The 26428-nt window shown below is 41.5% G+C and overlaps 1 protein-coding gene across 3 annotated transcripts; it reads left to right on the top strand.

The window, feature by feature from the left end:
• On the top strand, positions 1–25717 carry TMEM98 (transmembrane protein 98). 3 transcript variants are annotated; one of them, XM_007485542.3, is made up of 8 exons: positions 1–185; positions 1513–1566; positions 8297–8491; positions 9384–9515; positions 10700–10733; positions 11862–11977; positions 20737–20796; positions 22847–25717. In XM_007485542.3, the coding sequence occupies exons 3-8, from the start codon at positions 8361–8363 to the stop codon at positions 23052–23054; spliced, it is 681 nt and encodes a 226-aa protein (XP_007485604.1). In that variant the 5' UTR covers positions 1–185; positions 1513–1566; positions 8297–8360; the 3' UTR covers positions 23055–25717. The 3 variants fall into 3 exon arrangements, with proteins under 3 accessions (XP_007485604.1, XP_056675440.1, XP_001368008.1); XM_056819462.1 differs by having other exon boundaries at positions 2–164; XM_001367971.3 differs by lacking the exons at positions 1–185; positions 1513–1566 and adding an exon at positions 3274–3432.
• The last annotated feature ends 711 nt before the right edge of the window (positions 25718–26428 follow it).

Below are 26428 nucleotides of genomic sequence, written 5' to 3'. Positions count from 1 at the left end.
AAATATCAACACTGGGGTGGGGCAGGGTGAGAGAACTGACTCTTGGGACAATTGAGTTATGCTGGAGATTTCTTCTCGCTTCATAGAGAGCCCTGATCCTCTCCGAACCCTTTCTGTTTCCTTGCTTTGAGTTTGAACATGGAGAACAGAGTTTCGGCTGACATGTAAGGGGCTAGAGATAGATGGTGTGTATACCCTCCTCCCTTCACCTTTGGGTTGGCCCTTGGGAGCACTGATGGGAAAATCTTAAGGAGCTTGAATGTAAGGGATGGTGGTGGTAGGTGAAATGAATTCTATGGGTTAAGCTCTAAGCTGAAACCCAAAGGATTTCTGGTAATAGAAATGCTTCTGGTATATAGGATCGGATAACATTTTACAGCTTGGGGAAGTGGATAGAAAAGCTGGAGCGGGATTCAGAATAACCTGGTCTATATCTGATTCAGACACTTAGAGTACTATCTACTGTCTCAAATATTCTGGGCAAGTCATTTAAATAAATTACTCCTGTCTCAGTTTCCCCCATCAATAAAATAGGAATAATAGCCCTTAGAGAACTGAATTTTTTTTGGGGGGGGAGTAAGAAGCAAGTGATATTATATATATTGTGTTTTACAAGTCTTAAAACACTTTATTTTTATTTTTCTCTCTACTCTGTTTATAACCTCCTAAGAGTGATATTCTTAACTTGGGGTGTGCAGATGCCCAAGGGATCTGTAGTTCTCCCTTTCAGGAGCATCTGTGAACCTGGATGGGAAATTTTCCATCTTTATTTTTACTTATTGGTTTCTTTTGTAATAGTGTGTATTTTATTTTATGCACTTAAAAACATTAGTCTGAAAATGGAACCACAGCTTCTCTAGACTGCCAAATGAATCTATGACACCAAACAAGTTAAGAATACCTGCTTTAGGGGCAGCACATTGGCTCAGTGGATAAAGAGCCAGGCTTGGAGATGGAAGGACCTGGGTTCAAATTTGACCTTAGATATTTCTAGCTGTGTGACCCTGGGCAAGTCACTTAATTCCCATTGCCTAGCCCTTGCTGCTCTTTAGACTTAGAATTGATACAAGACAGAGTAGGTAAGGGTTTAAAAATGTCATTGGAAAATGTTAAAAAAGAATAAAACTAAAAAATATTAACTTTGAAAATGAAATTAATGTATCATCTATAGGGATCCTTATGTAAGGAGTGACCCTTTTTCTATTTGGGTTTGATGGCACTGGTTGAGGAAACTCAGTATAAAAACTACCCTCTCACTAACTGCAGATGAGCCTTGTTGTTTGTTATTTCTGATTTTTCTTATATAGTGGTTTTTTTTGGGGGGGTACATAGTTATTTGCTTATTTTCTCTTCTATCATACTGTAAGCTCCTTGAGGGCAGGAGAGGGCAGGAATTGACTTTTGCATCTTTTTGTAACTCCATGCTTTATCACAGTGCCTAGCACATAGCAGGTATTTAATAAATGTTTATTGCCTGGATTTACTGACTAACTAACTGATTTTTAATCTCAGGGCATTGCTTGGGGGTACTGAGAGGCCACTGAATACAACCCCTTCATTTTACAGGTAAGAAAATGGAGATCCAGGTACTTTTCTATGGTCATACAGCTAGTAAATAGGTAGAATTTGAACCCAGGTCTTCTTTACTCCAAAGCTGGTGCTCTATCTATTATGCCTGGTTACTTCTGGTGTCAATAATAGAGGCTATCATAATTTAGGTAAGTCTCAGAGTGGGTAAGTACCTCTGTCATCCCACTATTAATAAGTGTGGGAGGTAGGATTTGAACCCATGATTTCCTGATTCCAAATCTAGTGGTTTCCATTATGGGATAATGACTCTCACAAGGCCTCCAGAGGAGGGAGGCTTGACACCACCTTTCTTGGTTGTGAATTCTACTTCTATTGTTTTGGAGAGAAGAGCTAGATTAGGTGATTATTTAGCATTCTTTCTTGATCTCTTGTTCTGAGCCTACCAGGCAGAGAATAGAGACCTAGAATTGAGATCTTTTCCCAGAATAGGGTACTCTTCCCATAGTAACCATAGATTGTCTGATGACTCAGGCCGATAATGTTTTCTTTCTTTCCACCCTCACAAAAATGTATAGAAGAGACTGTCCCTGAGATCTGGACCTAACATTGGCTATACAGACCATCAAGTCCAACTCCATCCTAGAGATAGGGAACTAAGACACAGAGAGACTAGGGCTTGTCCAGGGTCCTGAAGCAGGATTTGAATTCAGGTCTTCTTGACCCCAAGTCTTCAATGCCCTATCCTCTCATTGATTTCTGGGGAACAATTCCTTCTTTGCCTCATGATCCAGCTGCCTTTAGCCATCTCAGGATAGTTGGTTGGAGACTCTACTCAGAAAAAGAAAACTTCATATCCTTCTCTTCTGAGGACAATGTCTCTCCAACATTGATTTAGTTCTGGTCTATCTTCTTATAATTTTCTTTCCAGATCTTGCCCTTTTTTCCTTCTTTCTATTCTTTACCATTTACTACCCAGTTTTCACAGCAATTAGAGAATTAGCTGATAGATGACCTTGAACATACCCACCCAGGGTATGATTTGAATCTAGACCCTCAGTTTTAATTTCAGTCCTTTCCCCCTTATTTGGTCTCAACATGGATCACACCTTCCCATTACCCTTGTTTAAAAAATCCTTCATTGACTTTCAGAGGGTCAGTCAAGTCAAACTTCAGCCCTCAGTATTCCTTTTGCCAACTAAAAAGGCCAGTTCCATTAATCTTCACTTACAGGACCAATTTCTATCCCTGTTCTCTCCAGGTCATTCAGTCCAGGGCTCTGAATCAGTGGATTCCATTCCTTGTTCATTTTTCTCCTTGCCCTGTCCTGAACTACCCAACTCCAAATTTAATTTGGCCTTTCATATTACCAGTACCTATTCATTCTCCTTGGCAGTTCTTGAGATAAGGTGATGGCAGGGGTACTAGTAACAGGGGGCATGACAGAGATGTAGATCCTCTGCCCAGGGCATAGTGGATAGAGCACTGGACTTTGGATCAGAAGGACTTAGGTTCACATCACATCTCAGATATTAGCTGTGTGAGCCTGGATAAGTCCCTCTTCGTGCCTCAGTTTCCTTATGTATAAAATGAGGGGGTTGGGATTGATGGCTTCTGAGGTCCCTTCCAACTCTAAATCTATGATCTTATGAAGTCTTTGCTAACCCCCTTCACGGGCCTCCAACTTCATCCCCAGGAGTTTTGCTTTAGTCTTGGGAATTTATCATGATTCCTTCTGTCAACCAAGCTTACTTCCCAGAATGCCCTGCTTTCTTAGGGAGCTGCTACGGGGAGCAAAGCTCACAGCCGACTTTTCTAATCAGTCTGGCGTCAGTTTGGAGCCTGTTCACTTTTCTTCTCTAAACACAAGAGCCAGGAATGTGTTCGGGATCCTGCAGCTTTGGGGTAAGGCTCACCTCATCTGTGCCTCTCTCAGTCCCTGGCTGGAGAGGTCCACCTCGACTTTTCCTTTTTTGCCATGGGCTTAAAGCTTTGATGAAAGGGACTTGTTCAGGGAACTTTGCAGAGGCGAGCACCTTTTGTGTGAGGTTCTGACTGGGGCTGCTGATAGTGGAGGCTGCGGAGGGCTCCTCCTCCAACTTCCTTGGCGGGGGAGGGGAGGTTGGCCATTTGGCTGGATTGCTCTGACCGTTCTATGCCAGGCACCATTGGAATAACTCACATTCCAATCCCACTGCGGCTCTTAAAGAACCAATCTGGGAAAGAAAGTTCTGTATTAAGCTAGGAGCTTCCCTGGGGAAGCCAGGGAATGGGTGGGGGTTTCTGGGTGGTGACTGTGATTTGATTTAGGTGCCTGACATTCCAGTCTGTGGTGTCTAAAGTGGTCTGGGCACTCTGCTGCTACTCATTTCTTCCATTCTTCCTGAGGCCCCCTGAGTCTATGTATATCCTGGAAAGAAAGACAGAAGTCCAGGGAGGTTTATTTTTGTTTAATAAAATAAATTCCAAAGTGGGGGTTGGGGAGAGAAACAGAGAGAGAGAGAGAGAGAGGAGAGAGAGAGAGAGGAGAGAGAGGAAGGAGAGAGAGAGGAGAGAGAGAGAGAGAGAGGAGAGAGAGAGAGAAGGAGAGAGAGAGAGAGAGAGAGAGAAGATGGAGAGAGAGAGAGAGAGGAGAGAAGAGAGAGAGAGAGAGAGAGAGAGAGAGAGAGAGAGAGAGAGAGAGAGAGAGATCACTCTGGCTAGTTGGACTTCCTCTATGGCCATGGGGAACCCTCTTCCCCCATGACCAGGATAAAGGTCTTTTAAAGGGCTATTCTGTGGGCTATTGCTTTCCTGACTGCTTAAAGACTGACTAGTTGAAGTGTTGGGGTGAGAACTGGTTAGCATCTGGCCCACCCAAAGTAGAGAAGACAAAGTTGAATACAGTTATGGAAGAATCACTTTTATCTATTCACAGGAGCTAGGAAAACCCTTCAGTTTGGAGGCATAGGTGATATTGAATCCAACTAGAGCCAGAGATATGAGTTTTGAATCTTGCCTTAGGCAATTACTAGCTATGTGACCCTGGGCCAGTCATTTAATAATAATAACATCTACCTCACAGGGTTATTGTGAGGATCTACTGGAAACCTTAGTAAAGCATTTTGTAAATTATAAAGTTTTATATTAATGTTGGCCGCTATTAGTTGAAATTCTTCGATTTCCAGAAGAACAGAGACCCAGACAGGGGAGTGGCTTGCACAGTGAAATAAACTGTGAGAATGAAAATGCCCTTGGGAAGGATGAAATTTTATTCCCTTCAAGACCAAGAGATTGAGTTTAAATTCTTGGCTTAAAGCAATTTCTGTTGCCCCCCTTTTCTCCTGTGTGTCCTCTGGCATGTGGTTTTGTATTTTGTTTTTGCTGTTGGACAAACATATGCCCCTTTGGCACAGGGCAATATGTCTGTAAGTTTTGACATTTACTCCTGCTCTCAAGGTATCAACCAGGATCAGCAAAAGACCAGGTAATCAGGGCTATCCGAGGCCTCTCATTAATACTCTTAACAGTATAGATTTCATGTCCTTTCTTTCTCTTCCTTTCCTTCTTTTTTCTTATGCCTTCTCATATTGTCTTATCTTTTTCTCTTTTTCTGTGGTTCCTGGAATCACCAAGAATTATAGAAAAAACAGTGTTTGAGTTGGAAGGAACTGTAGAAGAGAACTCAGACACAAAATGTTAAAACTATGAGAATTCTTAGAACATAGAATGATAAACATGCAAGAGACCATAGAACACAGAATATTAGAACTGAAAGCAACCTTAAAACAGTGCCAGAATTGGAATAGACTATAGAACAAGGAATGTCAGAGATGGAAAAGACCTTAGAACTCAGAATAACAGAATTGGAAGAAGTGGGGGAGGGGAACAAGTATTTATTGAGTGCCTATTGTATACCAGGCACAGATATTATCTCATGTGATCTTTATAACAACTTGAAAGATAGGTGTTATTATTATTCCCATTCTACAATTGAGGAAACTAAGGCAGATAATGTGTGTGTGTGAGTTCAGTCTTACATACTTACTAGCTGTGTTACCCTGGACAAGTCACTTACTCCCATTTACCTTGGTTTTCTCATCTGTAAAATGAGTTTGAGAAGGAAATGGCAAATCACTCTAGTAGTATCTCTGCCAAGAAAATCCCAAATAGGGTTATGAAGAGTCAAATATGACTGAAATGACTGAACAATAATTTTATAGATGAGAAAACTGAGGCTCAGGGAGGTTGTGACTTGTCTAAGGTCACATAGATGGTAAGAACCAGAGTTAAGATTCAAACACTGATTATCTGATTCCAGAGTTAGTGCTTTTTTTCTGTACCACCCTTAGTCTATGAGTCTTGTTGTGTTGTAAGCATTGCAGAACTGACCAAATACTTTGACTTATTTCACAGACTCATAGCACTAAGAGTGGAAAGGACCTCAGAGGTCATCTAGCCCAGGCCTCTCATTTTACAAAAGAGGAAACTGATGCCCAGAGAGGCAAGTGACTTGCCCAAGGTCACTCAAATAATGAGCAACAGAGCTACCAGGCAGTGGATTTTAGTGGGTAGCCTGGATCATGGGTTTACCTTAGTTTCCTGATCAGGGTAGACTATTCTTTGAAATATATTTGCTTCTCTGCTGTATTAGTATACAACTTGCTTGAAAGTACTCCTGTTGAGGGGAAGCTAGGTGGTTCAGTTGATTGAAAGGCAGGTCTAGGGATGGGAGGTCTTGGGTTCAAATTTGACCTCAGACACTTCCTAGATGTGTGACCTTAGGTAATGCACTTAACTTCCATTGCCTAGCCCTTTCTTCTCTTTTGCCTTGGGGCCAATACACAGTATTGATTTTAAAATAGAAGATAAGGGGGCAGCTGGGTGGCTCAGTGGATTAAGAGCCAGGCCTAGAGATGGGAGGTCCTAGGTTCAAATCTGGCCTCAGACACTTCCTAGCTGTGTGACCCTGGGCAAGTCACTTAACCCCCATTGCCTAGCCCTTACCACTCTTCTGCCTTGGAGCCAATGTGTATTGGCTCCAAGATGGAAGGTAAGGGTTTAAAAAAAATACTCTTGGCCAAAGGAGCACTTTATCATTTAGAACCCAGAATCCCATCTAGTCTAACTTGCTTTGTTGCCAGAAATTATTATCACTTCTGTACATCTTCTAGACAGTAGAAGGAGTTTAGATCTAAGGATCAGAGTGTATCTCAGTGGAAACTGAGGAGGAAGTTGTCAATTTTGGCTCTTGTTAATTACCATCCTTTCCCATGTGTTTATTCAAAAGTGAAAATAGTTTTGCTACAAATAAAGTTTCCATTAAATTCTTGACAAGTTAACCTAGTTTAAGGGGAAATGAATGCTTATTAATGAAATATAAAAAGCCAGATTTTGACTGTTACCTATAGGAAACACCCTGCTTTCCCAGAGGTCTCTCTAGAGGGCTGTTAGGTCGCTGGAGCTGAACCCCACACTGAAGAGGCAGGGAGTGGGCCGCATGTGGCATCTTCTAAGGTGCCATATTCAGGGAAAACATGATTTAGCAACCTCATTCTTGTGTGGAGCTCAGATACATTGTAGCTTTCTTTAAAATGTTTACAAACCTTATTTTGTTACATTTCTTTTGCATCCTTCTATTTAAAAATGTAGCTAATTCTCCACTCCCTCTTCACTCCTACACTTCATGTCATACCTTGTAACATATTACAAAAGAAAGAGAAAAAACTAAGCCCAAACTGTCTTGATAGTATATATTATATAAACATATTAAATATATACAAAGAATAGAAATATATTATAAATAAATTATGTATAAGTTAAACTATATTTAATATTAAATATATATGTATAAAACCATAGACACCTTAGTCTCCTTATTCTGTGATGAAGGGGTGGAGGAGTACATTTTTTTCAACTCTTCTCCAAGGCCCAAGCTCAGCAGTTATACTTATACAAGGAGAGGTTTCAGATTTCTTTTCTTGTTGTTATAATCATTATATATATTGTTTTCCTGATTCTGCTTTCTTTACTCCGAAACAGTTTATATGTCTTCCCATTCTTTTCTGAAATTTTCATTTCCATTACTTTTCATGATGCTATAGTATTTGATTAATAATAACAATTGCTAGCATTTATATATTTATTAGGTCACCTAGATGGCATAATGGATAGAGTACTGAGCCTGGAGTCAGGAAGACTCATCTTTAAGTTCAAATGTGGCCTCAGACACCTCCTAGCTGTGTGACCATGGGCAAGTCACTTAACTTCTGTCTGTCACAATGTCCTCAAGGGTAAAATGGGGTTAATAGCACCTAGCTTCCAGAATGTTGCAAGGAGATTTGCTTCAGTTTCCTCATCTATAAAATAAGGAAATGGCAAACCACTCCAGTATTTTGCCAAGAAAACCCTAAATGGGGTCATGAAGAGTTGGACACGTCTGAAATGACTAAACAATAACAATAATATATTTATTATAGTTGCAAATTATTTTATATATTTTCTCATCTTATTCTCATAACCAAGGAGATAGATTTATTATCCCCATTTTATAGATGAAGAAACTGAGGCAAACAGGAGCTCATAAGTATTTAAGGTTTGATTTGAACTCGATTCTTCCTGACTAGGCTCAGTCATTTTATCTCCTGCACCACAAAGCTGTCCCCTATCCTATCATTTCCTTAGTAATTTCCCAGTCAATGGGCATATACTTTGTATAATATTTTTTCCCACTTAGCTTTGGATTTAATATTTGTGCTCTGACTTTATATTTGTTGTCATTTCATTTCAGAGACCCAACATGTTTTAGAGGAATTCTGGAATGTAACTGGGTCTAGGACGTGCCACTTGTAGCCATGGAAACTGTTGTGATTGTCGCCATTGGTGTTCTAGCCACCATTTTTTTGGCCTCATTTGTGGCCTTGGTTGTAGTTTGCAGACAACGATACTGTCGACCCCGAGACCTACTGCAGCATTATGACTCCAAGTGAGTGCCCTGACGGGAGAGGAGAAGGATCAGAGATGCAGAGCTAGAAGGGAGCTCAGAAGCCATCTAGTTCAACTTTGTCATTTTCCAGATGAAGAAACTGAGGTCCAGAGAGATTTGGTGAATTGCTCAAGGTCATCCAAATTAGGCTACCTCTTGGCTCCTGGAAGAAGAAATAAATACCTTAAGGAAATGTCACATTGGGTTTAGGCAGCCCAGAGATTTATGTTTGAAAGTATTCTGAGGGACAAATAAGTAGCAGAGTAGATAGAGTGCCAGGCCTGAAGTGGGGAGATCTTGGGTTCAAATCTGATCTTAGATACTTTTTAGTTATATGATCCTAGGCAAGTCATTTAACCCTGTTTTCCTACCCCTTGCCCTTCTGTCTAAGAATTGATATTAGAATAGAATGGAAGGGTTAAAAAAAGAAAATATTCTAAAAGCAGGCTGTCAGTATTCATGATGAAAGTCTATACCAGTGATGGTGAACCTTTCAGAGACTATGTGTCATGTCCTGCCCCCATCCCCAGAGACCACATGCCATACCGACCCCTCTCCCCACCTAGTGTCAGGTATACCCTGCCCTTACCCCACACAGGGGAGGGAGGAAGCTCTCCCATTGGGCTGCTGGGCAGAGGGGTAGGTGAAGTAAAAAAAAAATGTCCTCAGTCACAGTGGAGAAGGGGAAGGGAGCAGCTCTGCCTGAGTCCCTCTGTCTTTCTCAGTATCAAGTCAGCCCTGTTGCCTGGAGTAACCAGATCTAGGACTGTGGTCTTCTCATCCTGCTCTCTTTGCTGGCTTCTTTTATCCTCTGCACAAACTGTCCCTTCTTAGCAGGTTCCATTTCTAACTCTCAGTCAGTAAGCCATTTAATTCTGCCTTTTCCTCCTAGACCAATCGTGGACCTAATCGGTGCAATGGAGACTCAATCAGAACCTTCGGAGTTAGAACTGGACGACGTTGTCATCACCAACCCCCACATTGAGGCCATTCTAGAGAATGAAGATTGGATTGAGGATGCTTCGTAAGGCAGCTTTTCCTGTTAGGTTCTCCAGAGGTTAACCTTCCTGCCTTCTTGGGGGTGGGAGAGGTCCTGCAGATCTGGGCTTCTCCTTGCTCCTGTATAAAGTGAGAGGACTGGATGAGATGCTTTCAAAGATAATGCCCAACTCCCAAATCCTTTAAACTTCTCATCCACTAGAGGACTCCACTTTTTCTCTAATGCTCATCATTTTTTAAATTGGGTTTGGAATCAGGGGCTTTGGGCTCTAATCTTGACTTTAGCAAGTTCTAGGCAAGGCATTTAAACTAATTGAGCCCCACTTTCCTCCCTCCCCCATTCCCAATGATGCATGAACTACCTACTTGACAGAGTTACATGAAATACTTTGTAATCCTTAAAGTGCTATAGAAATGGAACTTATTACTATTATTGATGGAAGTGGCAATAGAAAGAGAGTACTGACTCTGGAGTCAGAGAACTTGGGTTTAAATCTCACTTTTGACATTTATTAACTGCTCTTCGGTAAGTCACTTGAATCTATTTGACTCAGTTTCCTCATCTGTAAAATGGGGATAGTAATAGCACCAACCTCCCAGGGTTGTTGTGAGGATCAAATGAGACAATTCTAAAAATGCTTAGTATAGTGCCTGGCACATTGAAAGTACTATAAACATGTTAGTGATGATGAGGATAAAAGGGAAGAAACTTCAGGAGCTCAGAGGAGAGGGTCTGGACTTTTAGGCGGTGTTATGATGGTGAAGGATGGGAGGAGCTTCCACAGATATCTCCCTGACCTTGGCCAATATTCTTATTCCATTCTGATTATTTGGGATGATTGCTTCCTAGGGCAACTAAGCAGCTCAGTAAATAGAGGGCTCAGAGTCAAGAAGACTCATCTCCCAGGGTTCAAACTGGCTCTGGATCCCTGGGCAAATTCCTTAATCCTGTTTGCCTCAGTTTCTTCATCTGTAAAATGAGCTGGAGAAGGAAATGGTAAACTCCTTTAGAATCTTTGCCAAGTGGGATCATGAGAAGTGAAACACAACCGGAAAATGACTAAATAATAGTAACAAATTGCTGATAAGGGAAATCTAGCTGGAAACTCCATCCATGCGTCAAAGGCAAAGGAGGCAGGGGATACCAGGAGGGAGGGAGAAGGGAGGATGACTTCTCTCTTAGTCACTGACAAGTTCTTTTTTCTCTAGGGGTCTCGTATCTCATTGCATTGCTATTCTGAAGGTAACCATTTCTCATTAGCAGATGTCTACAATAATGACTGCATGCTATCCATGGGGTATTTCCTGGGGCCGAACCTTCCTTTGTCTGCCTCTCTCAGAGGATGACTGTAGCACCTGGGGGTGGAGGGTAGGGAATGTTCTGCATGGGATGAGGCGAATATGACTAGAACTGATAAAAATGATCCCAGGCCTATATCTTCCCCTCTGTAGTGCTTCATGATGTCCATTTACCCCTATAAAGAAAAAGAATCTGCTATCTTTACTTCTAAACCTCTGAGATATAACATGGCAGAATGACTGGATACAATGGACCTGGGCTTGAATACTTCCTTGGGCAATGATCACCTGTGTGACTTTAGGCAAGTCACATTGCTTTCCTAGACCTCAGTTTCCTTATCTGTGAAAAGAAGCGGTTAGACTAGATGAAGGCTCTTTGGGCTCTAAATCCACGATCCCTGCTCAGCCAGAGATTGGGTATGCCAATTCACATTTCTGGGCCTCAGTTTTCTCATACATAAAATGAGAGCATAAGACCAGAAGATGATCTATAAGGTTCTTCCCATCTCTAAGACCTATGTTCTTGTTTTTTTTTTCTGTGCCCGTCCTTTTCAACTCTCTAGCTCAGAGATTGGGGTGAGGGGTGCAGATTGGGCATGGACTGGGCTCTTGGGCCTTGTTTATTAGGTAATAGAATATTTATATTGGAATCTTAAGGGAGTATAAGGTGGAGGGGTTGTTGGGTGGTTAGGGAAGCTTATTATTGCTGAAGGCAAAACTGGAAAAAAGATGAGAGTGAGGACTTTTCTGCTAAGCTCTAAGAGGAAACTCAAGCACATGATCTTTCTTAGTGTTTTTATTCCAGATTAGTGTTTCTTTGATCCAAAATTCCAGCCCTGATCTTTGATTCTCACCCCCACCCCCCTCTCATGTCAGATTTGCTTCTTCTCATTCCCCAGTAACATTCTGACTCCAGCTTCATGGAAAGGCTGGGCAGCACAATGAATTGGCAAATCTAGTTAGGGGTTAGAGAGCTAGCCGAGATTTGTTCTCCCGAAGAAAGGCAGAGACCCTTGGGACTGTCGGATCATTGTCATTTCCTAAAACTCTTCCTCTGTTTGTTCTCCATCAGATCTGCCACACTCTGACAGAAAAACTTGTTGCCATGACGATGGGCTCAGGGGCAAAGATGAAGACTTCTGCCAGTGTCAGTGACATCATTGTAGTGGCCAAGCGGATCAGTCCCAGGTAAGGCAGAAACCGGCCAAGTCTTGGGGGTGTCCTGTGTAAGATCTGGAGGTAAAAGGGGATGGACAGGAGGGTGTGAGACACACAGTCCACTTACAGTTAGTCACTCTAATGGATGGAAATGCTAGTGAGGACAATATCGCTGTTCCTCTTTTCCTCTGCCTCAGAGTAAAAAAATTAATAATGAACAATAGATTATTTATAATCCTTTATGTTGGCTTTATGAATGCACCACAGTACAGTGTCTGTACAATTTAAGCCTTGCTTCAGTGGCAGCAAGACTGGATAGAGCCCTAGATTTTGGAGTAAGGAAGTCCCGAGTTCAAATCCAACCTCTGGCATTTACTAGCTAGGGTCTTGAGGGAGTATAAAGTGTGGGTGGGGATTAGGGAAGCTTGCTATTGCTGAAGGCAAAACCATAGAAGAAAGATGAGGGTGAGGACTTTGCTGTGAAGCTGACTAGGTAAGTCACTTCTTTGCTTGAGTTTCCTCCTCTGTAAAATAGCTTAATAATAGCACCTACCTCTAGAAGGTTATTGTGAGATAATATTTGTAAGGTGTTTTCCAAATCCTTGAGTGCTATACAAATGTTAGTTATCACTATTTTTAATAATGAAGCATAGAAAAATATTATTAGATACTATATATGCTATAATATTATATACTATATATGCTATAATATTACATACTATATATGCTATAATATTATACAAGGTCATATAGATATATAATGTATGTTATATGCATGTATACAATGTATCTACTATATGTATATATAATATATACATTATATTACAGACATTGCATCAATTATATGCATGTACATTATTATACATAAGGCATATATTATATGCATGTGTATTATGAATATGCATATACATATGTTATATGTGTATATTGTATATTATATACATATATTACATACAATGCACCAACTATATGCATGCATATACTATATATTATATCACACATGTATTATATTATAATATATATTTATATGTAATATATCATTTTATATACACTTTTATGCCTACATACATATGTATGTATACACATATGTATTTGTAGACATCTAAATGTATACATTCTAGTATATGCCACATGAATATATCATGCACATAGAATATCAAATAATAAAAATTAAATAAAAATAAATAAAAATAGTATTAAATAATAATAAAATAAAATAAAAGTGATGGTGATTCTGCCATCATATACTAATTGTGTGACTTTGGGGAGTTTGCTTAACTTCTCTGAACTGGAAGGAATAACTCTTGGACTAGTTATGTCACAGGAAAGCTGTGAGGAAGGTGCTTTGTAAACCTTAAAACATTGTATGCTGTGCTTTGAAGACTTGGCCCAAACAATAGATTTCTCATCATGATGCCCATCTTAGGCTAATCTGATTGATCTTCCCTAAATGCTTGCCAACACACTACTGGGAGTTTCAGGAGGAGAAACTCTCTGCAATTATTCTGGCTGATTCACAGATGCCAATTTGTGATCAAATATTTCCCATGAGTGGCATTCTAGTGTAGATAGAACAAGGGACTTGGATTCAGGCAGACTTGAATTTTAATTCTGTCTCTCTCACTTTGTAGCTGTGTGCCCTTGGACAAATCACTCAACTTTTGTGAGCCTCAGTTTCCTCATTTGTATCATGAGGCAGGGATATTTACAATAGGTAACTTACAAGGTTGTTTTGAGGCTCCAGTAGCTTGTATTACATACATGATCTCGTCTGATATCCAAAGCGACCCTGTGACATAGGTCCTATTGGTCCAATTATGTTGCTCTTAAGTCATTCAGTCGCATCCAACTCTTTGTCACCCCATGGGGTTTTCTCAGCAAGGATATTGGAGTGGTTTGCCATTTTCTTCTCCAGTGGTCCTTTTGCCAGGCAATCAGAGGTTAAGTGATTTGCACAGGGTCACACACCCTGGGCTGTGTCTAGGGAGTGTCTAGAACTGAATTTGAACTCAGATCTTCCTGACTCTAGGTCTGGTGCTCTTAGCCATTGAGCCACAATTGCCTCAATCAAACAGAGGAGGAAATAGTTTGAGAGAAGACTTTTGTTACTACTTGTATGCCCTTATACTAGACCCTCTAGGGCAGAGATGGTGAACCCTTTAGAGACTGAGTGCCCAAACGGCAGCCCTCATCTTGCATGTGAGCACCTTTCCCCAGACAGAGTTCCATAACTAGTATATGAGGCCAGGTTTGAACTCAGGAAGATGAGTCTTCCTGACTCCAGGTCCAACGTTGCACTACTTAGCTGCTCCTTAGCTGCCCCTCTAGTCTAACCCCTTCATTTTCAGTTGGGGAAACTGAAGCACAGAGGAGCTAAGCGATTTATCCAAGGTCTACTGAATGACAGAACTGGGATTTGAACCTAGATCCTCTGGCTATGGAACAACTTTCCACGATATTAGGGCAGTCTCTGCTGTCCACTGCCATAGTAGGGGTAGGGAGAGTATAGTCCAAATGCAGCAGGAATTCGGTATGCCAGGTACCGGTTTAATCTCAGTTATCAGCAATGGCCCTGATTTGCACCTGATATTTTGATGAAAAATAAAAGCAGCTTCTCCCATGAAGTTTGGAAGCTTATGGTGGCACTACCACCTAGTGGCCATCCTGCAAATGTACTTGAGCCATGAGTCCTGTTCTCTTTTGGTGTTGGCGTGTGGCTTGTACTTTCCTTGGTGTAAGGAAGTTCCAGTAGGAAATTACCTTCCACCAATAGAGATGGACAGTTGCTTCACTCCTTCGAATCTCGGTCTGGCTCCCAAAGCCCTTTATAATCCAGTCCCCTTCTGCCTTTCTAGTCTTTTTACACCTTACTCTTCAATATGGATTCTTCAATCCAGTGACAGCTTCCTAGGAGTTCCATGAACAAGACCCTCCATTTCTCAGCTCTAAGCATTCTCTCCCATCAGTCTCCCTTGCCTGGAATGCTCTCCCTCCTCTGCCCCAAATACTAACCTCTTTGGTTTCTTTTTAGTCCCAACTGAAATCTCACTTCTATAGAAGCCTTCCTCAATGTCTCTGTCGATAATTTCCTATTTATTGGGGGCAGCTAGGTAGCTCAGTGGATTGAGAGCCAGGCCCAGAGATGGGAGGTCCTGGGTTCAAATCTGGCCTCAGACACTTCCAAGCTGTGTGACCCTGAGCAAGTCACTTAACCCCCATTGCCTAGCCCTTTATGCTCTTCTGCCTTGGAGCCAATACACAGTATTGATTCTAAGATGGAAGGTAAAGGTTTAAAAAAAATGGGGGCAGCTGGGTGGCTCAGTGGATTGAAAGCCAGGCCCAGAGACAAGAGGTCCTGGGTTCAAATCTAGCTCTAGATACTTCAAGTCACTTAACCCCCATTGCCTAGCCCTTACCACTCTTCTCTCTTGAAACCAATACACAGTATTGATTCCAAGAAGGAAGATGAGGGTTTAAAAAATCAATTTACCATTTATCCTGTATGTGGTTTGCTTTGCATATATTCTGTATATATTTATTTGACTATTGTTTTCTCCACTTGATTGTCAGCTCATTGAGGTCAGGAACTGTCTTTTGCTTCTTTTTGTATCCCTAGCACTTAGCACATTGCCTGGCACATATTAGGTACTTAATAAATGTTTATTGATTGATCAGTCGATTGATCGAATCCTACAGAGTTGCCCTGGCACTGAGAACTGAAGCCATCTACTCGGGCGTACACAACCAGTATGCCATGGGAACACTCCAACTCAAACCTTGCTGGCTCTGAGACCATCCCTCTATCTTCTAAGCCTCTCAGCCTCTCTCAGTTCTACTTTCCCAGAGAAGGGGAAGCCCCAGCTCCTGGAACAGATGCAGAGTTCTGCATTTCAGTGTTCCATGTCAGTTCCGGAAGATCATTTCATCCTCTTGTCCTTGAGAGATTATATAGTACAGTAGAGAGATTGCTGGATTTGGTATCAGGAAGACTGACAAAGACTAAATCAAGATGACCAACTTTCCAAGAAGTCAGCAACATTTACTGAAAAAAAAAGGGGATTTAATCCTGTGAGAGGAATAGAAAAGAATCAGCTGATTGGATTGTCTTGGAGGAGTTTGGGGAGGGGAGGTGACCATAGGGACACCCAGTAAGGAGCTGGTGACTTCAGGGAGGGAAAGGAAGAAGTAGAGATGAGCCAAGGCCAAGGACAAGGACAAGGAGCCTTCCCTTTTGGTGCTGCCCCTAGCTCTTGGATTGTGAGGCTCCCACTTATGCTGCCTAGATGGATCCTGCATCCTAACTCCAAGGTGCAGGCAAAATCAATCATGGAATTCAAGACTGGGAGGAAAGTCATAGCTAATTTAGTCCCAATTCATCCTTCTCCTTACCCCTGGCCTTGGAGACTTGTACAATCTAGACGCTGTTCACCTGTTTCTTGTGACATCTCTTCTCAGGGCTAGATGGCCCTTCCAACCTTTACCCCAGCTTCGCTTAAGAGATAACAATGGGGCTAATAATAGAATTTCTATGGTGCTTTACAGTTTGCAAAGCACTTTACAATATTATATCATTTCCTTCTCAAAATAATGCTGGGACATAGGTACTATTATTATCTGCATTTTACTGATGACCTAGTAAGCAGACAGATGGAAGTTAAATGACTTGTCCAGGGTCATGTAGCTAGTAAGTTTCTGAGAATGGATTTGAATTTTGGTCTTCTTGATTAAAGTCCAACTCTATCCATTGCACCACCATGGAATTAGTGTTTTTAGCTGACTGAGGAAGATGGGTAATTTTAGGGATACATAATATGCTGGGGGACATCTGTGGTGGTACAGCTGTTGATCTTCAGTCATGACCAACTCTTCTTGGCCCCATATATTGTTTTCTTGGCAAAGACACTGAATGATTTGCCATTTCCTTCTCCAGCTCATTTTACAGATGAGGAAACTGAGGCAAACAGGTTGAATGACTTATTTGGAGTCCCATAACCAGTAAGTGTCTGAGGCTGTATTTTAACTCAGGTCTTCCTGACTCCAAACCTGATACTCTATCCACTGTACCATTAGACTGCCAACAACAACAACAACAACAACAACAACAACAACAACAATAATAATGATAATGATGATGATGGTGATGATGATGATGATGATGGAAGTGGGTTAATGAAGAACTCAGAGCCTGGCTCCTCTTATCTCCTCAAGAAAAACAGGGAACACAATGTTCCTGTCTATCTTTTCCTGCCTCTAATCATATAGATCTGGAGCTGAAGGGGACCTCAGATCATCTAGTCCAACTACCTTCACTTTACAAATGAGGAAACTGAGGCCTGCCAAAATAAAGTAACTTGCTCCGGGTCCTAAGTTGTAAGCATCAGAGGAAGGATTTGAAAAAAGTCCTCAGACTCTTTCCACTTCATCAATCCATTTCTCCTTCTTCTCCCATTCTTCATTCTATCTTATTTTGGCTCTTGTCCATTTATTATGGAGACTATGTGAGTCTTTGGTCATGACCAGGTAAAATGGCTTCAATTTTGAAGGCCCACAGAGAAAGCAATGGTTGACTCACCTCACTTCTCATTTTCCAAGAGGAGCTGGTTTTCCCAGCAGGCTGGTTTGTGGGCATAATGCTTTCTCATTTGCCAGCTTAACAATTCCTGGAAAACTTTTGAGTGGAATTCTTTCTCAAATATTTCTTGGAAATCAAACAACAAATCTTTCCTGTTTGCTGTCTGACAAGGTATTAAGGTGGCTGCGAGCAGGGATTGAATTAAACCATACTCCCCAAATCAGAGTGGACACCATTTACTGAAGCCATTTTCTTTTTGAATTGAACCTACTAGCTGAACTCAAAGAACTAATAATTGATTTAAACTAGAATTTAACTTGTACTGCAGCCTGGTACAATGAAAAGAGAAATGCCCATTGAGTCAGAGGATGTGGGTTTAAAACCCCCTCTCTGATGTTTCTACCTGTGTGATGTTGGACAAGTCACTTATCCTCTCCTGGGGCCTCAGTTTCTTCAGATGTATAATGGGTGTGTGTACAGGTAAATGAGCTCTAAGTTTCCTTCCAATTCTAGATACATGATCGTTTTTACTGTTCCATCATTCAGTTAAGACTCTATGATCCCATGTACCATTACATACCAGATCCTTCTCCACTGCCTCCCAAAGTCTGTCCAAGCTCATGTTCATTTCTTCCATGACACTTTCTCTCCACTTGATCCTCTGACATCTCCTTTTTTTGCTGCCAAGGCTAATTCTATGGTGCTAGGATTTGTGCTTTCTTTAATCTAGTGAGAACCTTTTCTCCATCAGTGCAGAATGCACTCATCCATGCCTGAGACTTGCTGTGGCCAAAAAATTCCTGATCTGATAGATCATCCACCTAGAGCTGGAAGAAGCCTAAAGCTCTAGTCCACTCCTTCCCCTCATTTTGCATTCGAGGAAACAGTCCCAGAGTGGAGAAGTGGCTGGTCATAGGTCATTCAGGTTCACAGGCTCATGTATCACCTAGATAACCCCTTACTTCCCAAGGATCTGTAGGCAGTAATTAATTGTTGGCAGGGCCCTTAAAGGCCCTTTAGTTTACCTCTCACTTCCCATACTCTATATGAGGAAACTGAGTCCCAGATCAGCAAAATGGCCATCCAAAAGTTGCATTACTATCAAGTATTAGGATTTGAACCCAGGTCCTTTTCACTGTACTGCATTCCCTCCAAGTTCAAGCTTGTTAGACAAGTTCCTGGTCATGAGCCTCCCTCAACCCCATTAGGCTGGTTCTTGGACAACAGGCACACAATCCAAAGATCACTGGCTGGCCCATACTCAAAGTTCTTTGGCATAAAAGGAGCATCTAGAGCTGGCCCAACTTCAGAGCAGAGGACCAGGGCAGCCAGGGTGCCAATGGGGAGACATCCAAGTAGGACATCAATGAATCAGTCCAAACCAAAGCAAAACATGGACACTTAAATAACATTTGCTTTTTATTTTATTTTTTTAAAAAATTCTTCCTTCTGTCTCAGAACCAATACTAAGTATTGATTCCAAGGCAGAAGAGAAGTAAGGGCTAGGCAATTGGGGTTAAGTGACTTGCCTAGGGTCACAAAGGTAGGAAGTGTCAGAGGCCAGATTTGAACTTTGGACCTCTCATCTCTAGTCCAGTCCCTCTGCCACTGAGTCACCTAGCTGCCCCTAAAATAGCATTTGAATTGAATCTTAGAAGATATTCCCTTTATTGGAGTAGCCCCCGATCCCATGAATGTGCCTCTAACAGAGCTTCAAAAAAGATGTCTTGAATTAATGGTAGAATAAAAAGAATGTTGGCTTTGAATTCAGAAGACCTGGGTTCAAATTTTGGCTTCTGCTTTTTTTTTTATTACTTATATTACCTAGGGTGCATCATTTTATTTCTCTGGATCCAAGTTTCTCCCTCCAGCTAATGAGGGAGATGAAGTTGCTGACCTCTAAGATTCCTTCAAGCCCTGTAGGTGATTAAACACTTAATATATGCAAAGTTGTAGTAGCAGATTTATAGCACAAGGGATTTTGGAGACCATCAAATGACCTCCAAGCAAAAGAGGAAAAGAGCCCCTGGGGTAAATGGACAAAGGCTCAAATATGAGAGAGTGAGGGATTGAGCAATAGGAAGAAGAGAAAAAGGGGTGGTATATTGGGAAGAGTTAGAAGACACCCGTTCAAATTCTTCCCCTGATGCTTGCTACCTTTGGCAGGACCCAATATTTCTCTGGTCCAGATATGCCTTTGTTTTATGAATGAGGAAACTGAAGCTTATAGAAGTTGTTTTGCCCAGGGTCACACAGATAATGAGTGTCAGAGATGAGGGGCAATATGGCCTTATGAGTAGTGGGAATGGTGGAGAGTGTTTCCACACTGGGAACTCTTTTTGCTGATAAAACCTTGGGTCTGGATCCCCTCACTTCCTATTCCCTGCAAAGAAAAGAAGGACCAGGTAATGCTGTGGGACCATAGATTGAGAGCTGGAAGATACCTTAGATGCTAGCTAGTCCAACCCCTCTTTTTGTGGATTAGAAAATTGAGGCATAAGTGGTAAAGTGACTTGCCCATGATCACACAGATAGAGTGAGTGGTAGAACTTGAATTCAAGTCTTCTTGTTATCAAGCCCAATTCTATTCCCATTGGACAACCTTGCCTCAGCAATGCAATGGCTGTTTGGAAAGGATAGAATGATGAACATCATAATAGCTAGTATTTGTATTTAATGTCTGACTCTTTATGATCCCATTTGGGGTTTTCTCAACAAAGGTACTGGAGTAGTTGCTGTTTCTTTCTCTAGCTCATTTAAAGATAAGGAAACTGAGGCACACAGGATTAAATATTTTTCCCCAGGGTCACATAGCTGGTAAGAGTATGAGGTCGAATTTGAACTGAGGTCTTCCTTGTGCTAGAATTTATATAGCACTTTAAAGTGCTCCAAACTTTGTAAAGCACTTTATGTATATTATCTCAAATAGATTATCATTATGATACCTCATTTTATCCTCAAAATAACCTTGGAGGTAGGTACTATTATTATCCCCATTTTGCAGATGATCTCCCTCTAAAATGACTTTTATAATGCCTGTATTTGCGTATATGTCATTAAACAAAGTAGACTGTAGACTCCTTGAGGACAAGGCACCATTTTTGTCTTTGTATCCCATCTGCCTTTCATGGCGCCATAGTGGGTGCTTGATGGGAATACTTGTTGACTGAACTTCCAAATGAATAGAATGTTTCAAAAAATGTTTTTCTCTCCACAGAGTGGATGATGTTGTGAGATCAATGTATCCTCCACTGGACCCTAAGCTGCTGGATGCCCGGTGAGGAAGCACTTTGGGACTTGGGCTGGAGGGCAATGAAATAGACATTCAGGCAATTGGGTAGTGAGTCAGTCAATGAGTCAACTACCCTATCACTGATCAATCTGACTGACTGGTCCTATAGTAACCTTTCTTCTTCCTACAGTCTGGGAGGCGAGGAGGCACTAAAGTCATCATGTACTTAGTCTGGATTCGGGGAGGGGGGGGCCCCCTCAGGCAATGTCCCAGCAATAGGAATGCCATCCTCCTACATTCCTATGGCCACTCCAGCCTGGCATGGATCCTGTGGGAGAAGAGTTGCTTCTTGGAATTTGGGATTGAATTGATTGAGTTTGGGGATCTTATCCAAAACTCCTTGGGGCTTAGCCAGTCATTTTGTTGTGTCTTGTGGGTGACATAACTTCATTCTAGCATCCTTGGAGGTAGACAGAACCAGTTTTAGGTTTTAGATTTAATATCTAAAAATAGACTCATTCCAGATCATATCTCTACCGACAAATACTCTAACCCATTATCAGCCTCGTGCTTAGTAAAGTGCCTTATATGGAGACACAATAAATGTTTATTAATTTATTGATTGAACTTCATTGGCCAGTCCACAGATTCCAAGCGCTTGCCTGCCTGGGTTCTTGTTGTCCTGCTGACCATCTGGGGCATATGATCATAGGATGATAGCTTTATAGCTTGGAAGTGTCTCAGAGGGCATCTAGTCCAACCCTTTCATTTTAGAGATGAAAAAACTGAGACCCAGAGAGGCTGACTTACCCAAGGTCACATAGGCAGTAAGCTACAGATCCAGTTAAACTTAGATCCTATGACTCCATGGTTAGCATTCATTTCATTGTACCATACTTTTCCCCTTTTGGCTTAGGACTAGAGTTTGACCAAATGGCAGCAGCATGTGATTCTGCCATCGTTATCCCTCTCTATACGCACTGTAAGCCCCCAAACTAAGTACTTTCCTCTTCTGGCATCTCCTGGGCTTCCCTTATGACAGAGGTACCACCAGCTAAATCCAAGTCTAGACATTCAGGATGTACCTAGCTTGTATTTTCTGATAATGGGTATAGATTGATTTTGAAGCCTTTAAATCCATTTTTTTCTATTGACTTAGCATGACTTCTTCAGAGTTGCTTCAACTCTACTTCTTTTTAATATTTTATTTTTTCAACAATTATATGTAAAACCAAAATTTAACATTCATTTAAAAAGTTTTAAGTTCCAAATTCTCTCCCCCCCCTTTCCCCCTTCTTCCATTACATGTGTAATCATGTAAAACATTTTTCTGTATTAGTCATTTTGTGGAAGAGAACTCCATCAAAACTCCTTCCCCAAAATGAAGAAAAAAAGTAAAATGTAGTATCTTTCATTCTTTTCATCTCCTCTTTTTTGATGGCTCTTCAGATAATGTGTCAGAGGAAGAATGTCAAGCCTGGAGCCAGGAAGACTCATCTTCCTGAGTTCAGATCTCTGGCTAGGAGACACTAGCCACATCACTTAGTCCCATTTGCCTGTTTCCTCACCTGTCAAATGAGCTGGAGAAGAAAATGGCAAATCACTTCAGTACCTTTACCAAAACCCCCCCAAATGGGGCCATGAAGAGTTAGACATATCTAAAAAGAACTCAACAACACCATATAACTGAAAGTAACTCAACAACAAGAAAATACAGTGCTGGATTCAGAGCCAAAGGACCTGAGTTCAAATCCCAGATGTTGTCACTTTTTCCTGTGGGTTGGTCAAAAGAGGCAGCAAAGTGGTACAGTAGATTTGAGCATTAGATTGGTGACAAAAAGAGTTGCATTCAAATCCTGCCTCAGAGATTTACTAAAACGTGATTCTGCGCAAGTCACTTCACTCTGCCTCAGTTTCCTCATCTATAAAATGAGGATAATAATAGCACTTACCTCACAGGATTATTTAAATTAACTTATGTAAAGCACTTTGTAATTCTTTAAGCGCAATATATGCACTAGCTGATAATATTAACAACAACAATAGTAATCTCCGTTCTCTTAGTAGGTAACCTAATCCTGTTGTCTTTTTCCAGCACAACTGCCCTCCTTCTGTCTGTCAGTCATCTGGTACTGGTGACCAGGAATGCCTGCCACCTGACTGGGGGTCTGGATTGGATTGATCAGTCACTGTCAGCAGCTGAGGAGCACATGGAAGTCCTCCGGGAAGCAGCTTTGGCTTCAGAGCCAGAGAGGGGTCTCCTGGGTGCTGAGGGCTTTCTACAGGAGCAGTCTGCCATCTAGCTATGGCTGGCCACCACATGGAGGCAGACTTCTGGTCCTCCATTGATTTTTTTTTTCCCTATAGGATTGTTTGGCTTGTCTCTCTCTCAAGTGCAGCTATTTGTGCATAGATGAGTAGGGCAGCAGTGGCTGGCTGGCCACAGGGGGGCAGACCTCTGGCACGCCTTTGAATCTTCTGTGTTTTTGTTTTTCCCCCTATAGGATTAGTTTGTCCATCTTTCAAGTGTAGCTCTTTATGCACAGATGATTAAGGTATCTCATGGCATCTCTGCCATAGCAACCGTTGGTGGCCATTGGTCCCTCTGTCTGAAATTTGCTATTGTGCTTAGGAGTTGAGGGTTGGAAGTGATCATTTTTGCTTACACGCTGGACACACTGCTACCATCTGGAATGACACACCATGGCAACGGCTTTGTTGTCTGGACAATTAGATCTAGTTAATGGAGTTTCATTAATTTTAACACATAATTCTAGAAATATGGAAAGAGGGGCCCCTTCCTCTTCTGATAAGTTTGGCAACGATGGAAGGATAAGTTGCTGGGAGTCATTGGGCTGTAGGGGTCTTGGAATCAAAACTCCAAGGGCTTGATGTTTCAAGGACATATGATGGAGAATTAGCATAGTAAAGTCCCCCATCTAAGTCCCCCCTCTAATAACAGCAGACTGGGTGACTCTGGGAAGGTCACTTAACATCTCACTGCCCTACACAGTTTCTAAGATTAGAAATTGCAGAGCAGTTTCCAACCAGCTTTGGTGGAGGGAATTTCCTTGCAGGGAGTCTCCTATACCAGTGAAAGAGGGAAAGGAATAAAGAATTTATTAAATATCTACTATATGCTAAGCAGGCACTCTGCTAAGGAATTCACCAAGAAAATCATAGGTTCAGTTAAAAAACTTTATTCAAAACCACTAAAATGATATCTATGTGTGTGTGTGTCCCTTATCTTCTGTCTTAGAATCCATATAAGAATCAGTTCCAAGACAGAAGATCAGTAAGAACTAGGTAATTGGAGTTAAGTGACTTACCTAGGGTCCCATAGCTAGAAAGTGAATGAATTCAGATTTGAACCCAAGACCTCCTGATTCCAGTCCTGGCACTCCATCCACCGAGTCACCTTGATGCCCTCCCAAAATATATATGTTAAAGCTGAGGTTCTGACTGCTTTATCTCTATTCAGAAATCAAGGTGAAGTTATAGTGGGCTGAATTGCATTGCCTTTCCAGGACTGTTTCCTTCTTTGTAATGTGAGAGGAACTGTACTAGATGGGTTCTAGATTCCCTTTTTAGCTCAAAATCAGTTGTCCTGTAAATCACTTAACCTTCCTGAATCTCCATTTCCTTATCTGTAAGATCAAGATGTTGGACTAGAGGAATTCTGTCTGTTCCTAGATCTACAATCCTACCAGTCACTGAGCCTCCCTGGACCTTGGTTTCTTCTTTAAATGGAAAGGGCTAGATCAGGTAGTCTTGGAGGTTCTTTCCAGTTTTAAATCTGGATACTGGTTAGATACATTTCTAAAGCATTTGCCACAATTGTTGAGATATGTTTGATGAATAAAAAAGGATAAGTTGGTGTGAGGTGGGTGAGTGGGGACTTCTCCTTCATCGAGTCTTAGGGGTCACATCTAGTCATCTATGTAATCCAAACCAGCAAGTTACCCAGATTCCTATTGGGGAGCTAGGCATCAGGGAAGGAAGGATAGATTTCAGTATACACAGAGCCAGGGGAGGCCTTCGAAGCTCAGAAGAGACCCGTATTACCTTGCGTTCCTGAAACTCAGAGTAAGTGGGATCAGCTCATGGTGGTAAGTTGGCCAGTTGGTCCAGGGGAAATAGTAATATTAGTTTGGATGGGGCACCCTTTCCGTTACTTCACATTTAGGCACCTAGATCACACTTTATTTGTTCACTCTGTCAAAGTTTACTCTTAGGAAAGCATCTGAACTCATTCTAACTTCAGTATAAATGATTGCTATCAGATATACCAGGGACATCTTATCTTCATTTCAAAAGAGATAAGATCCTGAAACTAAGAAAATTCTGACATGGAATTTTAGTATTCAGCCAGTTAATGGGGGTGTGTGGCTTTCCAGTGGCCCCCCAAATCATACCACGGCACCCAAGCATCATACCTGTGTCATCCGCTTATAAAGTCCCGAGTACCAGTATGGTCAGACCCATATTGGCTCACAACTGGAATGGCCCATATTTCTTCAGATACGTTGGACCTCACTGGCCCAGATGTTGCTTACTTATGCTCCTTGCTGCTAAGTAGCTTTGCCTTCATTTTCTATGTTAAACAGGTAGAAATCTCTCAGTAAAATGGATATTTGGAAATGAAAGGTGAGAACTGAAGTCCCTGGACTCTCCTATGCAGGTCCATTGGGAAGTGGATTCAAAAAAATCCCTTCTTGTGGCAGAGATGTATTTGCCCACGAAGGCACCAATTTCCTGGAGACAATGTTCCTCCTTGGGAGCATCTGGGTTTACCAGCTTAAGGGAGGAGAGGGAAAGGTTTTACGCTAAGTTCCCAACTCCATGGCTGTTCATCCAGAGACCTGGGTTCTAGCCTTGGCCCTACCCTGCTGTTTGACCTTGTGTGGAACACTTTATTTCTTCAGTTTCTCCCTCTGTAAAATAAAAAGTCTGGCCTAGAAAGTTATTTCCATGTCTAACTTTTTTATTTGTTTGTTGAGTGATACTCTGCAGAGAACGTTGGGGTCAGAGGACCTGAATTCACATTCTATCTCTGACAGGTTACCTGTGTAATAAGATTGGACACATCACTTAATCTCTCCGTGTCTCAGTTTCTTTATCTGTTAAATGAGAAGGTTGGACTAAATTAAAAATCTTTTCTAACCTGAATCTATGATGTGGTGACTTCTCCAGGACTAATACAGCTTAGTTAGGTTACCTATTAACTTGACAAGGAAATGACCACAAAAAAGGAAGACTCATAGTGTTTATAATTCCAGTAATCTACGGCTTCTGGTCTCTTATCAACATGAACAAGATTGCTCAAATTGCTTTCCTTGAGGATATCTCCTAGAGAAGCACCTGTTGGTGTGTGGTTCTCTCTTCCAATTATAAGATGCATACTTTTCTTTGAGAGGCACAGTGGTTAGGGTTTTGAACAGCAAATTGACCGTAGAACCAAGAAAACCTAGGTCCCAATTCCTATTTTGTCATACATTGCTTTTGTGACCTCAGACAATTTAGGTAACTCTGTAAGACTCAATGTTGTATACCAGCTTTGGCAAAGGGAATTTCCTCATCTGAGAATTTCCAATATCAAGGAAATCACAGGTCTAGACTCTCTGGAAATATATTTCCTCTTCCTATCTCACATAGAGGGCAGGGACAATTTTCCATT

Source organism: Monodelphis domestica, chromosome 2 (assembly GCF_027887165.1).
Source record: "Monodelphis domestica isolate mMonDom1 chromosome 2, mMonDom1.pri, whole genome shotgun sequence".
Classification (NCBI taxonomy): domain Eukaryota; kingdom Metazoa; phylum Chordata; class Mammalia; order Didelphimorphia; family Didelphidae; genus Monodelphis; species Monodelphis domestica.
This window is presented reverse-complemented; position numbering and strand designations above follow the sequence as displayed.

Coding starts and splice junctions, on each gene's coding strand:
- TMEM98 (XM_007485542.3), top strand. CDS start 8,361: ATGGAAACTGTTGTGATTGTCGCCATTGGTGTTCTAGCCACCATTTTT. Junction 8,492..9,383: donor CTGCAGCATTATGACTCCAA/GTGAGTGCCCTG, acceptor TTTTCCTCCTAG/ACCAATCGTGGACCTAATCG. Junction 9,516..10,699: donor GATTGGATTGAGGATGCTTC/GTAAGGCAGCTT, acceptor TTTTTTCTCTAG/GGGTCTCGTATCTCATTGCA.